Genomic DNA, 15,545 nt, shown 5'->3' on the forward strand with positions numbered 1-15,545 from the left:
GATTTTGCATGTTTATCAGTGGTAGGGGAAGTAAAAGGAGTGCTCAATCATAGGTAGAAATGAACATGTATGCAGGTAGGACAAGAATGTCAGCTGGATGCTGACTAATACAAAGCTGTCTCCCACTGTGACATCACTGCTCTGGCTATAATTATTCAATAGCCCTCTAGCACACAGATAAAACATTTACATCCTCCCCCTTCAGGTGCTTCACAAACGTCTCCATTTGTCTCTTTCACTGTCAAGGAATGTGCGCACTGCGTTTCACACGATTCTCCACATGGAAGCAAATTCTACACGATTTTCTTATGTTCATTCCACAGCTCCCCTTCACCATCACTGTTTAATAAACAGATTGTTTATTTCAGACATGCAGCCATTGGAGCATGAAATTGAGAAAAAGGGAGCCTTACGCCCACAGTGCGTTACTGATTCACTAAATAACTGAGTAAAGCAAAAAATACTGCAGCAGCTTGTTAGTGACCATTTACAATCATTAGTCAGTGCTGGGAAACACAGACTAGCAAAATAATTGGCTGCAGTAGGTACAAGCATCTCTGAAATCTCATAAAGTGTTGTAAACAAGTATACCCCAAAGGTTCTTGCACATATGCTGGAGATCCAGCCGTGGGTTCTCAGAGGTTAGGCTATATAATTATAGTTGGGGCTCGGCTCCAGAGCCATAAAGATGAATCAAATAAAGTCGGCAGCGCTGGAGATGAATGACTGACCACACAGCACACAAGCAGTATTGGTATTTGGGCTGCAGTTTACATCTCTGGATGTTGACAAATAATCACCAGGATCTGCTCCTTATAGCAGCATCAAGCAGCTTTTTCATCATCAGGACTACATGTGCACTTCCTACAACAGTGGCAAAGGGCAAGCTTTATGAAGGTGAAAGTAGTCAAAATTGTTACTTTTGTCTGAGCCGCATGGGTATTTCATTGAAGTTAAGTTGCAGACAGAGCCGAGAGGAAGCTAATTCGGATGATGACACTGATGCAAAGGAACGAAGTAGTTGGAGGTGAAGATGGAGAGGGCATGAGGGGATGAGACACAGTCAAGCTTTGAAGCCCAGAAGGAGGTACAGTGTCAGTGTAAATTGAGCGGGAGGAGGTAGATAGAGAGTAAGGGGCCAAAAAGAATAGGAAGAATGAGAAAAAGGGAGTGATGTAAGGGCTCAAAGATGCTATTCTGTGTGTGTGTGAGTATGTGAACGGGGGGGGCAGAGAAAAAAAGTGCAGCGCAAATGAGTAGTACGAAGAGAGAGGGAGGGGGGGCTGCACAGAGGCTCTGTGGGGAGATCAACACAGCTGTGCAGAGAGACAGAGGGAGTTGCACAGATAGTGGAACAACCAGCAGTAAGACACAAAGGACCAAATATTAGATGCTTTAACGGTAGCCTGAAGACACACAGGGATATATAATCAGAAGTAAACAAGAAAGTGGACCAATATCAGCCACTGGCAACACTTGGGATACAGGAAGGCAGAAGAGCAGAGGAGGAAACAAAGGAGAACTGAGAGAGAGCAGAAGAGTGACCAAGTGGAAATAAAAAGGAGGACATAAGAGCACGGCTGAGGCAGGTAAGAGTTAGAAATTTGTACGTAAGCAGTGTAAAAGAAAAAAAAAGTAAACAGAAATGTTTATTTGAATGTAGATCCACATATAGGCAAGGTAGTATCTGACAATATGCTGTTGTGCAGTTCAATACATGGGGAAAGAGGATAAACCGGAAGACAGATGTGAGGACAAAGGGAAACATGCATGATGCAATGCAAAACTAACACAGCAGGCTTCAGCCTAAGCTTCAGAGCAGCCGGTGAAAAAAAATGCATCCAAACAGGAGAATATGTTCACCTGACAACTACAACCTGATAACATTCTGTGCCATTTTGGCCCCTGGAGAAGGGGAATCAATAGTGTTGGTTCGCACAGTCATTTAGAATGGCACTTCAGTGTAAATAATGCATTGAAAATTAAATGCTGCTTTTCTAGACTGCTGGCAATATGGCGATCTATTAGCTGCAGATTGCTTTGATGATAACTGAAGCACAATAACATGCAGGACAGATTTGCATGGTTCGGATGAAAGTATAAAGTGAAAGGACAGAAGTCTGTTACTGACAGTGAAATCAATCAGGGAAAGGAGGAGGAGGGGAAGGGTTTCCTGTGAGGATTTCTTCCTTGATAAGAGAGTTAGTTGAAGATTTCTGAAAAACAAAAAATGTGATCGAGGCCACATATATCAGCAGATCAGAGTAACTGCAATATTTAAAAAATTATTAATAAATAAAATAAATGATAGACGTACATATATGCCTATCTAAACAAAATGTTGTTTGTCTATGTCTGTGTGTTTGTGTGTGTCTGCACGAGTGTGTGAAGGCATTGGAAAGGCTACTAATATATAACATTGGAGCGAGTAATAGAGGTGGGGATCAATGCAAGTTTACAAAACATTTTAAAACTATCGTGTCAGGGTGAACGCGCAGTTATCTAACAAGAAACAAGTGAGGATGACTGCTGCGTTGCAGACTTCCACTGTGCTTTGTAGTCACATTTAGTTAGTTGCTGCCACCTTATGGTCAAACTGTGTCATCCCAATTAAATGAAAACAGCTCTTGTGTTTGTGTTTTAGTCCTCATCACATCTCTCTGACCTCTGCCAGCTGATCCAGGATGTCTGCCAACCTGTTACTCATCATCCTCCTGACCTTTACGCAGGGGTGAGTGACTCCGAGGTCAAAAAAGCACGCACACTTGTTTGTCTCATTGTTTCTCTCATTTCCTTTTTCATTTTTCCCTGCTTTTATCAGGAGCTGTGCATTCCATAGCAACCACTGGGGTGAATGGAACGACTCCCAGCTTCTGCCAACAATACAAAAGCTCATGAAAGGCTATAACCGCTACCTCAGACCTAATTTCAATGGTATGAAGTTGCTTGAGACATTTATTTTTTAAGCTTTTTTTTTTTTAACTTTCTAAAAGTCGTCAGAGCTTCTGTGTCTTTCACTTAAGAGTGGACCAGTTGTACTGTTTCCCATGTGTGTCTCCTGAACAGAGGGCCCAGTGGAAATCGGAATGAGCCTTGATATCGCCAGCATTGATGCCATCTCTGAAATCAATATGGTACACCTTCTATTTTTGTCATCTGCGCGATCAAACAAGGGAGCAGGCGTCTTTATGTGTTTTTTGTATCTTTTCAGGACTACACAGCGACAATCTTCCTCCGTCAGCGCTGGCGTGATGCTAGGCTGATGTTCCCCGGTAATGAGAGCGTGAGCGTGGACGGTCGCCTGGTGTCACTGCTCTGGATCCCTGACACTTTCATCCCAGACTCCAAGCGCTCCTTCCTGCACGATGTCACCGTGGAAAATCGCCTCATACGCATCTTCAGCAACGGAACTGTTCTCTATGCTCTTCGGTACATTTCTTTACCGAAGCTTTGACGCTCGCTGACAGCTGACATTTCACGCTGCTGGTCACAGACAAGAAGAAAACAAATCCAGTCAACCCCACACTGCTCTCACGTTCTATATAAAAAGAAAGGGGAAAAAATAACTAGGAGTATGACTAAAAAGCAAATGTCATCCCTCATTCATTCATCTCAGGGGTATGGCTCTGCATTCCTGTATGTTCTGCCCTTCAAACACTTAAGCCTTTGGCAGTGAAGATTTGCAGAGTTCCATATGAGTATTAAAAATCAGGCCAGGCTAATCTGTCAGCTCACACTGCCCTATAACTTTTTTTTGACTAGACAGTTTGACAGATGAAAGAAAGGTCAGCTGTGTACAGTATGTTCAGTATCTTCCTTCTTCTTGAGTACCGAAACTGATTGATAGCTGGAGCCATCATCTGATTGTGTGGAGGTGATTGAATGTTGTAGAACTCGAGCAATCTGGCCTCATTTTTGCAATCCGACAACACTGTGCACATAATTCATATGTGAGACACAATGATGATACTCCAGATATAAGTCTTTGATCTCTTGGATGTTCATCAGGGGAGAAGAGTTCTTTATGTTCACTAATAATTAACATCCCCTGTTATAAATCAGCAGAGCTGCAGTCATTTCAGTTGGGTTTTTGAAGCTTGGTAATGAATGCCTGCTTTGAATGCCCAACAGCATCACGGCTACGATCGCCTGCAACATGGATCTGACTAAGTACCCTATGGATAGACAGGTGTGCACCCTTCAGCTGGAGAGCTGTGAGTATTTCACTGTGAGCTCCATTAACCATCAGTCATGTGTGTAGCTGGACATAAATCATCATCATCATCACTACTACCATTTTCATCAGCTTCTGTGTAGTGAGTATGAAACTGAAAGCCAGCTTTACACCGAGCACTTCACTAGCCAAAGGTTAACTACTCTTTGTCCTTTAAGGGGGGTATAACCTACAGGATGTGGTGTTCTACTGGACCAGAGGAAATGATTCAGTGAAGGGTTTGAACACACTGAGGCTGGCACAGTATAGTGTGGAGAGCTACTACACATCAGTGTCAGAGGCTGTGTACGAAACAGGTAACATATTTGAGCTCTCTGGATTTCCTTTGCATGTTAGGATTCATCCAATGGCAGCTGCTAGTGGAGCACAAATGCACCACAGGATTGTTTAAATCTGTATTTTTTCCCTCGTTCTTTTTATGTCTCTTTGTGTCTTTTGCAGGAAATTACCCCAAGCTGGTGCTGCATTTTGCACTGCGCAGAAATGTGCTCTTCTTCATCTTGGAGACGTATGTTCCCTCCATTCTGTTGGTGGTTCTGTCCTGGGTCTCTTTCTGGATCAGCCAGTCCTCTGTGCCAGCTAGGACCTGCATTGGTCAGTAGCAGACCTCACTCTTTTAGTCCATGATTTTGGTAACTGTCCATAGAGTGACCATTTCCATATTACAGGCTGCAGGATTTCATGTATCGGTTTTTCTTTGGTCATATGAAGTAGGGATGAGTTTTAGCATCCCACCTACTTGTATCATAATTATAATAACAATACTTATATTATTAAATAATTGTTCTCAATATAACAACTATGATGTCTAATGTCTGAGGTTTTCTGACTCTAACCTATGAATAAAAAGGATAACTTTGACTTTAGTCACTAAATAACTCACCAAATGATCAGCAGCTGAAGACATCAATTATAGTAAAAAAGTGCACAAATACATGAATAAATAAGATAAGGGTAGCACGGCATTTACTTTGCTTACACTAATGTTTTGTAGGAGTAGCTAATGGATGATGGGCCTTCACATGTAAATAACTGGACATGACTAACTTGAGCTTGTTATATAATAATATACTACAGTATATTTCTAACTAACTAGGCAGCTCATTCTAACTCTTGACAATACTTTAAAGATGTAACTCTTATTGGGATCACCTTGAAAGAAAGGCAGACGTCATGTAAAGTGAGGTCAGAGGTCAAGTGCGACATGATGTTTAGATGAAAAATAATGTGATAATTAGAATCCCCAAAAAGAGTATCATTTTCTTAATGTTGCCAATACAAACAAAGGCAGTAGAATTTTAAGCATCACTTTGAAGATAAAAGGCATTTTATGAAAGCTTGACCTTATTTGACCTTGAAGAAGTCAGAGGTCCAAAGTAAGGTCATACAGTGGCTAGCAAAAGTACTCGGTCCCCCTTGAACTTTTCCACATTTTGTCACATTACAGCCACAAACATGAATCAATTTCATTGGAATTCCACATGAAAGACCAAAACAAAGTGGTGTACACGTGAGAAGTGGAACGAAAATCATACATGATTCCAAACATTTTTTACAAATAAATAACTGAAAAGTGGGGTGTGCGTAATTATTCAGCCCCCTGAGTCAGTACTTTGTAGAACCACCTTTTTCTGCAATTCCAGCTGCCAGTCTTTTAGGTTATGTCTCTACCAGCTTTGCACATCTAGAGACTGAAATCTTTGCCCATTCTTCCTTTCAAAACAGCTCCAGCTCAGTCAGATTAGATGGACAGCGTTTGTGAACAGCAGTTTTCAGATCTTGCCACAGATTCTCCATTGGATTTAGATCTGGACTTTGACTGGGCCAGTCTAACACATGGATATGTTTTGTTTTAAACCATTCCATTGTTGCCCTGGCTTTACGTTTAGGGTCATTGTCCCGCTGGAAGGTGAACCTCTGCCCCAGTCTCAAGTCTTTTGCAGACTCCAAGAGGTTTTCTTCCAAGATTGCCCTGTATTTGGCTACATCCATCTTCCCATCAACTCTGACCAGCTTCCCTGTTCCTGCTGAAGAGAAGCACCCTCAGAGCATGATGCTGCCACCACCATATTTGACAGTGGGGATGGTGTGTTCAGAGTGATGTGCAGTGTTAGTTTTCTACCACACATAGCGTTTTGCATTTTGGCCAAAAAGTTCCATTTTGGTCTCATCTGACCAGATCACCTTCTTCCACATGTTTGCTGTGTCCCCCACATGACTTGTGGCAAACTGCAAACGGGACTTCTTATGGTTTTCTGTTAACAATGGCTTTCTTCTTGCCACTCTTCCATAAAGGCCAACTTTGTTCAGTGCACGACTAATAGTTGTCCTATGGACAGATTCCCCCACCTGAGCTGTAGATCTCTGCAGCTCGTCCACAGTCACCATGGGCCTCTTGGCTGCATTTCTGATCAGCGCTCTCCTTGTTCGGCCTGTGAGTTTAGGTGGACGGCCTTGTCTTGGTAGGTTTACAGTTGTGCCATACTCCTTCCATTTCTGAATGATCGCTTGAACAGTGCTCCGTGGGATGTTCAAGGCTTGGGAAATCTTTTTGTAGCCTAAGCCTGCTTTAAATTTCTCAATAACTTTATCCCTGACATGTCTGGTGTTTTCTTTGGACTTCATGGTATTGTTGCTCCCAATATTCTCTTAGACAACCTCTGAGGCCGTCACAGAGCAGCTGTATTTGTACTGACATTAGATTACACACAGGTGCACTCTATTTAGTCATTAGCACTCATCAGGCAATGTCTATGGGCAACTGACTGCACTCAGACCAAAGGGGGCTGAATAATTACGCACACCCCACTTTGCAGTTATTTATTTGTAAAAAATGTTTGGAATCATGTATGATTTTCGTTCCACTTCTCACGTGTACACCACTTTGTATTGTTCTTTCACGTGGAATTCCAATAAAATTGATTCATGCTTGTGGCTGTAATGTGACAAAATGTGGAAAAGTTCAAGGGAGCCGAATACTTTTACAAGCCACAGTATTTGAAATCTCCATATGTGATTCACTATATGTTGTCAATACAAGAAATAAGAAAGATGGTTTTTAAATAACTCTATATAGCATTACACTGATGTGTTAACAATACACACCACACTTGTAAGATTTTTGTCCATTTTTGACCAATAAATCATTGTGTTGACCTTGGAAACTTTAAGGCAAATATTTAATTGCTTGTTAACATGACCCCACTCAAGCAAATGTGTTTACAGACAGAATAAAATCACACGCACACCCAAAAACATGACCTCCTTGATGATGGTAGATACAGAAATACATCACTGATTAAGATTTCACTGAAAAAAACATCAAGTTTTCTGTTTCCACATGTTTGTTTTCAATACAAATCCCCATACACTGAGTATTTTCTAAGATCGGGATCCTTTAGTCTCACATCTACAGCAGCAGTGATGTTGTTTGCTTGAAGTTGCTTGAAGAAAATAATAAACCGAGAGAATGCATAAACAAAAAAAGCCCCTGAAAGAAGAGCAAGAGTAGTGTGGAATGGACAAACTAAATATTTGTTTGCTTGATTTAATTGCTGGGACATGCTGGAAATAAAGAAAAAAATCCCAACCCTCTGATCTGTCTGCAGGAGTGACAACAGTGCTGACGATGACAACTCTGATGATGGGTGCCCGCACTTCCCTGCCCAATGCCAACTGTTTTATAAAGGCCATAGATGTTTATTTAGGCATCTGTTTCACCTTCATTTTTGGTGCACTGTTGGAGTATGCCTGCGCTCATTTTTACACCATGCAGCACCAGACCATTGAGGATTTATATCGGGTGAGACACATAACCATGACACAGATAAAAATGGAAAGATTCTCTGTTACTGTAAACATCAATCCATCGGTTTATCTGCCCATGTAACAGGACCTTCTGAGGGAGCTCAGCGAGTCTAATGGAAATGGCTCTATCCCCATCGTCAACTCCAGCCAACCAAATCAGTCCGTGGAGATCGGCTCCACCGCAGAGGACTCCACGGAGCAGTCAGCGAACAGCGACACCAAGAACCACACAGGAACAAAAGAGAAGGCGCCAAATCAGGGCTGCGGCTTGTCGTCAGTGAGAGACGCATCACGTAAGGCGGCATCTGTCTTCATTGTGGAAAATCCACACAACATTGATCGCTATGCCCGCACAGTTTTCCCCACAGCATTCCTCTTTGTCAATATCCTGTACTGGCTTTATTATCTCTTTCTGTAAGTGCTCATTCCAAGCCGTGGAAAGCTTAATTTCACCAACCTGAAGCTGCTCTACCTCCTCATTTAAGATCCAACACCAGTCGCCATGGTCTGAATACGAACGGACCTGACACAGCTTCTTTATTGGATGGCGAAAAATCAATTGGTCAGGACTACGCTTTGCAACAAAGGCCGTTATTGATTGTGTGCAAAGAGTTGGCTCCCAGCACATCAGCATGTAAGAGTGGTAATGCAAAGCCTGTATTGTCTACTGACCAATCCATAGATCAAATGAGGAAGAGTTTAGAATGAATAGGATGCTGAACAGCACCACACAGTTGGTTGCTATGCATTGTTTGCATGAGACCATATACTGTATGATTATGTTTCGCCGTACAATGTGAAATTAAAAGACTACATCAGTGACTGGAATGTGTCGGTGCATTTTATGAGAAGGAAATTCAGTCTGTGCTTAGTAACAAGTTAATTAAACAGGAATTGTTTGGGAAAATAAGACACACATTTATTATTCCCTCATCCGGGTACGAGAACAGTAAAGTGCAACAGGCGACCACAGGTTTGGTAAGGAAGGTGTTAAAATGACATTTGATGATTTCATTAAAAGGAAAAGACAGATTTCTATCACTGATAGCACCACTTTGTTAGTAACTCAATGATCTGTAATGTAAATATTCAGCTGTATTTAAACGTGTGCCAAAGAGGGTGATCAGGACAAGCATGGATTTACTTTGTTTTTTACCCAGAATCCTCTATGGCACGTACCCGAATACTGACTTCAGGTAGAAAAATGCACAAAAAGTTTTAGGCACTTAAAAGGAGTAGCAACATTAGGGATATGAGCCACTGCGGAGTCATTAAAAAAACATCAAGAAATAGAGAGACTGCTGCAGCAGATGGCATTATCTGAAGATTAGAGAGTCACTATGGGATTACTTGATGCAACTCAGAGAGCCTGAACCCCCAGAGGAACATACCTGCCAATTACCTTGGAAAACTGTGCCTAAAACTTTTGCACACTTTGTGATGAGAAATGAAGCGCTGTACAGTATTTTAAGTACAAACACATATAGAACAGTAGTTGGCGCTCATTATGTACAGGCAAAACAAAAAAGATTATGTCACCTAAAAGGCACATCATGGCTTAAACTGTCTTTCATTCTCAAAGCTTCCGATACGTCACATTGCTTTGACTTTCTTTTTTCCCCTCACGACACCTTTAAACATTTCTGGCTCTTTTCCACACTACATTTTATTCATTTGTAGTGCTTTCCATACTTTTATGTTGCCTTTCTCTGCTGAACTTACCCTTCTTGATTTTTTTGTTTTCCTTTTCCAAAATTTTAAACTGCACCTTTCCAGAAAGTGAAAATACTTGGCTACAGACCGTAAACAGTCGTTGGAAATATTCAGTAAGCTGTACCACCACCTAGTGGCTGATTTCTTTCATTACTGTTTATGCAGTTTCTCAGCAATCCAAAAAGGAAACAAGTCTTGACTTTCATTTATAAATGGCAAATTTTAGGCAAAGTGTCCAAAGTCTCTTCCAGATATGCATTATTTCCCTCGTCCTCCTAGGTTCCTTTCTTTGACTCCCATTCCTAGAGAAAGAAAATCAGATTTTTTTTTTAATGATGTGAAAACAGATTTCAATTAATTTCACGGGAAACACAAAAGTGTACTTATATCATTAAATAGTTGTTCACAGTAATCTAACAGAATGAAAACCTAAAGCTTTTTGGGGAAAAAATGAAATGAAAAACAAGGTCATGGTGCACTAAATTGTATTCACTCGTCTGCCTTCACACACATATGAACTTGAGTGACTTCTCATTCTGAAGCCATTAATATGACATTGGCACACCCACTGATGCTATAACGGCTTCAACGTTTCTAGGAAGACTTTCTAAAAGGTTTAGAAATGTGTTTATGGGAATTTTTCCCCATTCTTCCAGAGGCAGACACTGATGTTGGACAAGAAGTCCTCTGAGTCTCCGCCCAATTCATCCCAAAGATGTTGTGTTGGGTTGAGGTCAGGACTCTGTCTTTATGGTCCTTACTTTGTGCACTGGTGCACAGTTATGTTGTAACAGGAAACAGTCTACAGTCCAGTGGCAGAATGCTTCACGCCACTGCGCCTGACACTTTGTATCAAGCTTGGTGATGTAAGGCTTGGATGGAGCCGTTTCCATGACACTCTCTCCACACTATTCTTGAGCTAATCTGAAGGCCACATCACATTTGGAGGTCTGTAGCAGGAAGCTGACAAGCTCTGTGCACTACGTGCCTCTGACCCCACTCTGTGATCTTACATGGCCTACCACTTCATGGCTGAGTTGCTGTTGTTTCTAATCACTTCCACTTTGTTATAAAACCACTAACAGCGGACTGTGGAATATTTAGTAGTGAGGAAATTTCACGACTGGGCTTTTTTCATAGGTCCTGAGCTCCTGAGAGCGACCCATTCTTTCACAAATGTTTTTAGAAGCATAAATAGGTGCTTGATTTAATACACCTGCGGCCATGAAAGTCAATGGAACAATATGGTGTATTTGTAATGCTTAAATTTTGCAATACACTTTTTTTTTTATTGCTGCTTCCTCGTAGACTGCCTCACATTTCATTAACACATAGAGCCACTAATATCTACATTGAGTGCACTATCGTATGATGACTATCTATTTATGTGCGAACTGTGAAAAACCCATTAGATGATGGTACATGCCGCGGTGATTCTATTAACTCCCTGAGGAGACTGAAAAGAAAACATGGAAATACACGACAAGCTGAGCAACTGAACTGCGTGCAGCAGAACGGATGAATTTCATCACTATTACCTTTGCTTTCTGCATGACAGTTCCAGTACAAGAAGCGTAAACAGACGGTGGCCTCCTACGCAGCTCTGCGGCACAATTTACTGGTAAAGAATCACTGTAGATATTCTGGATCTTCTTGCTAGAAGCCTGGACAATATAGAAAAAGGATAGAAGTATATAAAAATCTTTGTATGCAGAGGGCCTATCTTTCTACATTAAGCATAAGTGGTACCTGAACAGGAGGTTTAGCCTCCGCTGATGCCCCCAGGGTTCCTCCTGCCAGGCTCTTATTTAGGTTTTCTTTGACCTGAGTCAGTCGAAGTTCCAGGTCCACCCTCTCTGCTTCTTTAGCTCGACAGGCCTCCTCCAACTGAGCCACACGCTTGTTCAGGAAGGACTTCCTCTTATCTGCCACACAGATTCACAGAAATAGATCAAAACAATAAGATACGCATTTGTACGTTCATATCCTCCTTTACATTATAAATAAGTCTTAAAATTCCGGTTTTCAAAATAAAGCACTTACTCAAGTTCTAAATTTATTGATTTTACAATAAATCAATCTCAATCTCAAGAGAAAAAAAATTTGTTTATTTTGGTTTTTTTTTTATTTATTTAGTGATGAAATTTATTAGACTACCTGTTAAAAAAAAGCAAGAAAACAAAAATATTCTAGAAATTTGCCCAAAACTTGTTTAAGACTAAAAAAAGGAGAAAAAGTTGTATCATTATTTAAGACGCAAATAGCAAACTGAATTCACATTTTTAAAGCCACCGGACTTCTGTATTTGGAAATTAACCAAGAATAACATTCAACCACTAAAACACATTTTTAGTATAAACTTATTTTTAATAATAATGTGCTATCACTTTTTGTTTTTACTTTATTTTGTAAAACAGTATAGTCGAATATTACTGGATAACAACAATAATTATATTTTAGCATTAAAAGTACAATTTCAAGTAAAAGACTTACACATTCAGGCTCAACTAGCCTGAAACAAGTTATTAACATTAAAAAAATATTTCAACAACTGCAGCATAAACCTCACAATGCAGGATGCTGTTATAAATTTTTTTAAGCACTGTATAAAAAAATAGAATCTAATTATGAAACTTAAAAATACTACTTAGATGTTTTTAAAGAAAACATTTTGCTTCATTAAAATGTGTTGATGATCTAAAATGTAATAGGTTTCATACAGTTGTGTTTCTGTGGCACAGTTATGATTGTTTCCTCTGCCTCTGCTGGAAGCACGCCACACAGTACTAGAGGAAATTAGGTAATTAGAGATAGCAGACATTTTTTTCATAAGCATGTTGTTTCATGTAATAATTTTAATACCAATGCTGCATGGGAAACTTCTGCTCTTTCATGGCCTTATAATAAAGGAGGTCACAATGCGGGGTCATATAAAGAGCCGTCTGGCAAATTTGCACAAACACACCAATGAATCCTGCAAAAATAAGACTAAAATCCTCCCATGTTTTTTTTTTTTGTGCCTTGTAACTATGTCTTCATACATTAGTTAATCATCGAGAGGGTACATGCATGTTTTAGTTGTGTTTTTCATTTTGGGACTGCTTCAACAATAAAGAGCAACCATTCATGCGGGATCTGCTCCCTGTCTGACTTTATATCTTCTTACCTGCAGCTGTCTTCAGCTCTTCTTTCAGCTCTCTCTTCTGCTGTCGGAGGGTTACTAGTGCATTACGTATGCCATCTCGCTCTTTCTCCAGCTCCTCTTTTTCTCTGAGGTAGCGTTTGGCATCTTCTTCTGCTCGCGTTTTCCCATACCTCCCGTACTGGCTGGTATCTGGATGAGAGCAAAGGTTAAAGGTCAGATGTACAGGGGTTATGGGAATAAGACAAAACCCTCTCACGGCAGCCTGTCTGCATAATTAATGCTATGCTCTCCGTGGGAGCAGTATGAAGCTGCCTGTAAGTGTCACATGGATGTAGAGCGTGGTCGTTTTTTAAAACAGGCCAGAGAGAGACAGCGTTCATTTTTCTAGAAATTGTGTGGCTTTAATATTAGAGAACATTAAGTTTTACTGTCTCATAATATTTTTGTGTTAATGTCCCATTTATGTTTCAGAGGATGTTTGATTTTTCTTTCTTTCTTTAAGCATCAGACATTAAACTTACTATCTTACCATGCTCCACTCACCCCAAAGCAAACCCTAACCTATAATGGCCATAATACAGCGTTGTAAATTCAAGGAAACCCGGTGATATGGTTGCAGGAATTAAAGATAAACACACACTCCTGCGGGGTAAGAGGTCAGAGGGTGAGGCAGCAGATCTAATGCGAGTGTCCAATAAATCTCAGGTTACATCCTGCGCGGCTTCTTTGATGTGCCAGAAGGTGACAGCGAAGACCACAGCGGAGACGCGGCAAGAAGAGGAACCCTCGCTAGAAATCCGCACTGATATCACTTTTCTGTAACTCAGACGCTCATCTCCTTCACTTGTGCAGCAGAGAGAGAATGACAAAAGGGAGCAAATGGGAGAGGCCAGAGCAGAGGGAATGGAATATGGGCGGAAAGTGAGAAGATGATTGAGTGAAGAGAAGAAAAGAAGAAATACTGAGCCAGATGACTGCTCAAATTTTATGACTGCCAGTGCTCAAGCCCACAACTCGAAGGAGTGTAAGCTATATGAGCTCAAGAGCACTGGAATCTATGACTTAGTGAAATATTGATGTATTAAGAAGAATTATTTCTCCCCCCCACCACAGTATTTTGAGCTGTTTTTATGGGGTTTTTTTTAATCACACAGATGTAAATCAAGGATCAGTATAAAATAGAAAAAATACTTAATATAACAACAAAGTATATTAATAAACTCAGCCTGTAAATGTGGAGTCAGCTCCTTTCAAAGTAGTTGAAAAAAGACACCAGCACTGCTCATAAGGCTGCACATTAAACAATAAATGACAATGTTTCAAAGTTGTAAAGCAATATTTTAAGTTTCATACTGACAGAACAATAAAAAAAAGAGAATTCCCTTAAAAATGGTTTAAAACAATTGGTTTACCACAAATGTAACAAGTCAGGAGACAGTTTAGTCACACTCCGAAGAGGGGCGTTTAAAGATGTCTTCCTTTTTATTTAGGAAGCATTGAATTAAAAGCTAAGTATGTATATAAAATAGAGGATTTTTTGTTGCTCTTTGGAAAATCCTAGAATTTATTTCACAAGGTTAGACTCAGCACCACTTGATGAACTGCAAGTCACACTGGAAAACAAACTGAGCACACTTACGTGAGCCTATTCGCTTCAGGGAGACTAATGGCTTGGTTCTGTCAGAGTCGCTGCTTGAGAAACTTGAGCGCCGTTTCCCTGTATTCCCAGACTGCTGCCTGCGGTTCTCTCCTGACTGGGTGGAGCAGAGAGAGGGCGGGGGGAGTGACAGATGTGGGAAGAGTCAGGGCAGATCAAGAAAAGTGAAATTTGTTTATCAGGATATGCAGTGAACGTGTCTCGGGATTTACTGATTTGAGACTGCTGTGGTGTGCGTGTGTGTGTTTTTGGTTGTAGGTGGTGAGAGGCATGTGTTTAAAGTGCATGTTAATGGGGTTAAGAAAGGAGTTTACAGGCTGTGAAACTGCTATGACCTCTTGCCTTCCTGTCACCAGTCAGAGCACTTTATCTTTTTTTTTCCTAATGCGGACACCCTGATCTTTCTGTGGTAAAAAAAAATGGCATCATTGATAGGCGTGCAGCAGAGCACTGTCTATTTATTTGGGTGACTGATGGGATGTCAGACAGCGAAAACCCAAACAGCTGCATGCCCATACATCTTCTGATCTGGTCACATCAAAGTTAACGCGTGATTTCTGAGCGTGAGTGTCCTGCTTACCTGCAGATCCTCGTTAGGTACCTCATCGTATGTTCTAGAATCTGTGGAGGTGCTGCTGGAGGAGGTAGCCCACCTAGTTTGAGAGACGACAGACAAAGTAAATTTACATAAAAATGATGTAAGCAAAAACATCGCTGCTTTGGTTGATGGCCTAGCTTTGAACTTGACCCCCTTCCGCTTCATCTCACTCACAGGAAGGAATGCCGCGCAGCATCACGGATGTTAGCAATGGTTTCCACATCTACATAGTCGTAATGCAGTGATTCTGGGTCTGTCGCAGAGCCCATTTCTGCCAGGAGGAGACCGAGCCACCGTCCAAGCTCCTCTGAGCTGCTTGCCTGACAATTTAAAAGAAAGGCATTGGATAAATAAATAAATAAATAAATAAATAATCAAGTTTAATATTCAA

General features: G+C 40.8%; 2 protein-coding genes across 5 annotated transcripts in view; one reads left to right on the plus strand and one right to left on the minus strand.

Moving 5' to 3' along the window:
- Positions 1-1,307: 1,307 nt before the first annotated feature.
- LOC120724381 (gamma-aminobutyric acid type A receptor subunit pi) lies at positions 1,308-8,863 on the plus strand. The gene is made up of 10 exons (XM_040016574.1): positions 1,308-1,589; positions 2,645-2,731; positions 2,822-2,934; positions 3,067-3,134; positions 3,212-3,429; positions 4,132-4,214; positions 4,393-4,530; positions 4,676-4,828; positions 7,843-8,036; positions 8,127-8,863. The coding sequence occupies exons 2-10, from the start codon at positions 2,685-2,687 to the stop codon at positions 8,457-8,459; spliced, it is 1,347 nt and encodes a 448-aa protein (XP_039872508.1). The 5' UTR covers positions 1,308-1,589; positions 2,645-2,684; the 3' UTR covers positions 8,460-8,863.
- afap1l1a (actin filament associated protein 1-like 1a) overlaps positions 7,396-15,545 on the minus strand; it is a 28,900-nt gene continuing 20,750 nt past the window's right edge. For all 4 annotated transcript variants that reach the window (XM_040016563.1, XM_040016564.1, XM_040016562.1 and 1 more), the window contains exons 13-19: positions 15,329-15,474; positions 15,137-15,209; positions 14,539-14,653; positions 12,921-13,088; positions 11,504-11,679; positions 11,293-11,418; positions 7,396-10,056 (exon numbers count right to left, since the gene is read on the minus strand). In XM_040016563.1, the coding sequence (XP_039872497.1) occupies positions 10,030-10,056; positions 11,293-11,418; positions 11,504-11,679; positions 12,921-13,088; positions 14,539-14,653; positions 15,137-15,209; positions 15,329-15,474 (831 nt within the window). In that variant the 3' untranslated portion in view covers positions 7,396-10,029. The remainder of the gene's footprint in view (positions 10,057-11,292; positions 11,419-11,503; positions 11,680-12,920; positions 13,089-14,538; positions 14,654-15,136; positions 15,210-15,328; positions 15,475-15,545) is intronic.

This window comes from Simochromis diagramma, unplaced genomic scaffold (assembly GCF_900408965.1).
Source record: "Simochromis diagramma unplaced genomic scaffold, fSimDia1.1 OVJJ01000685.1, whole genome shotgun sequence".
Classification (NCBI taxonomy): Eukaryota; Metazoa; Chordata; class Actinopteri; order Cichliformes; family Cichlidae; genus Simochromis; species Simochromis diagramma.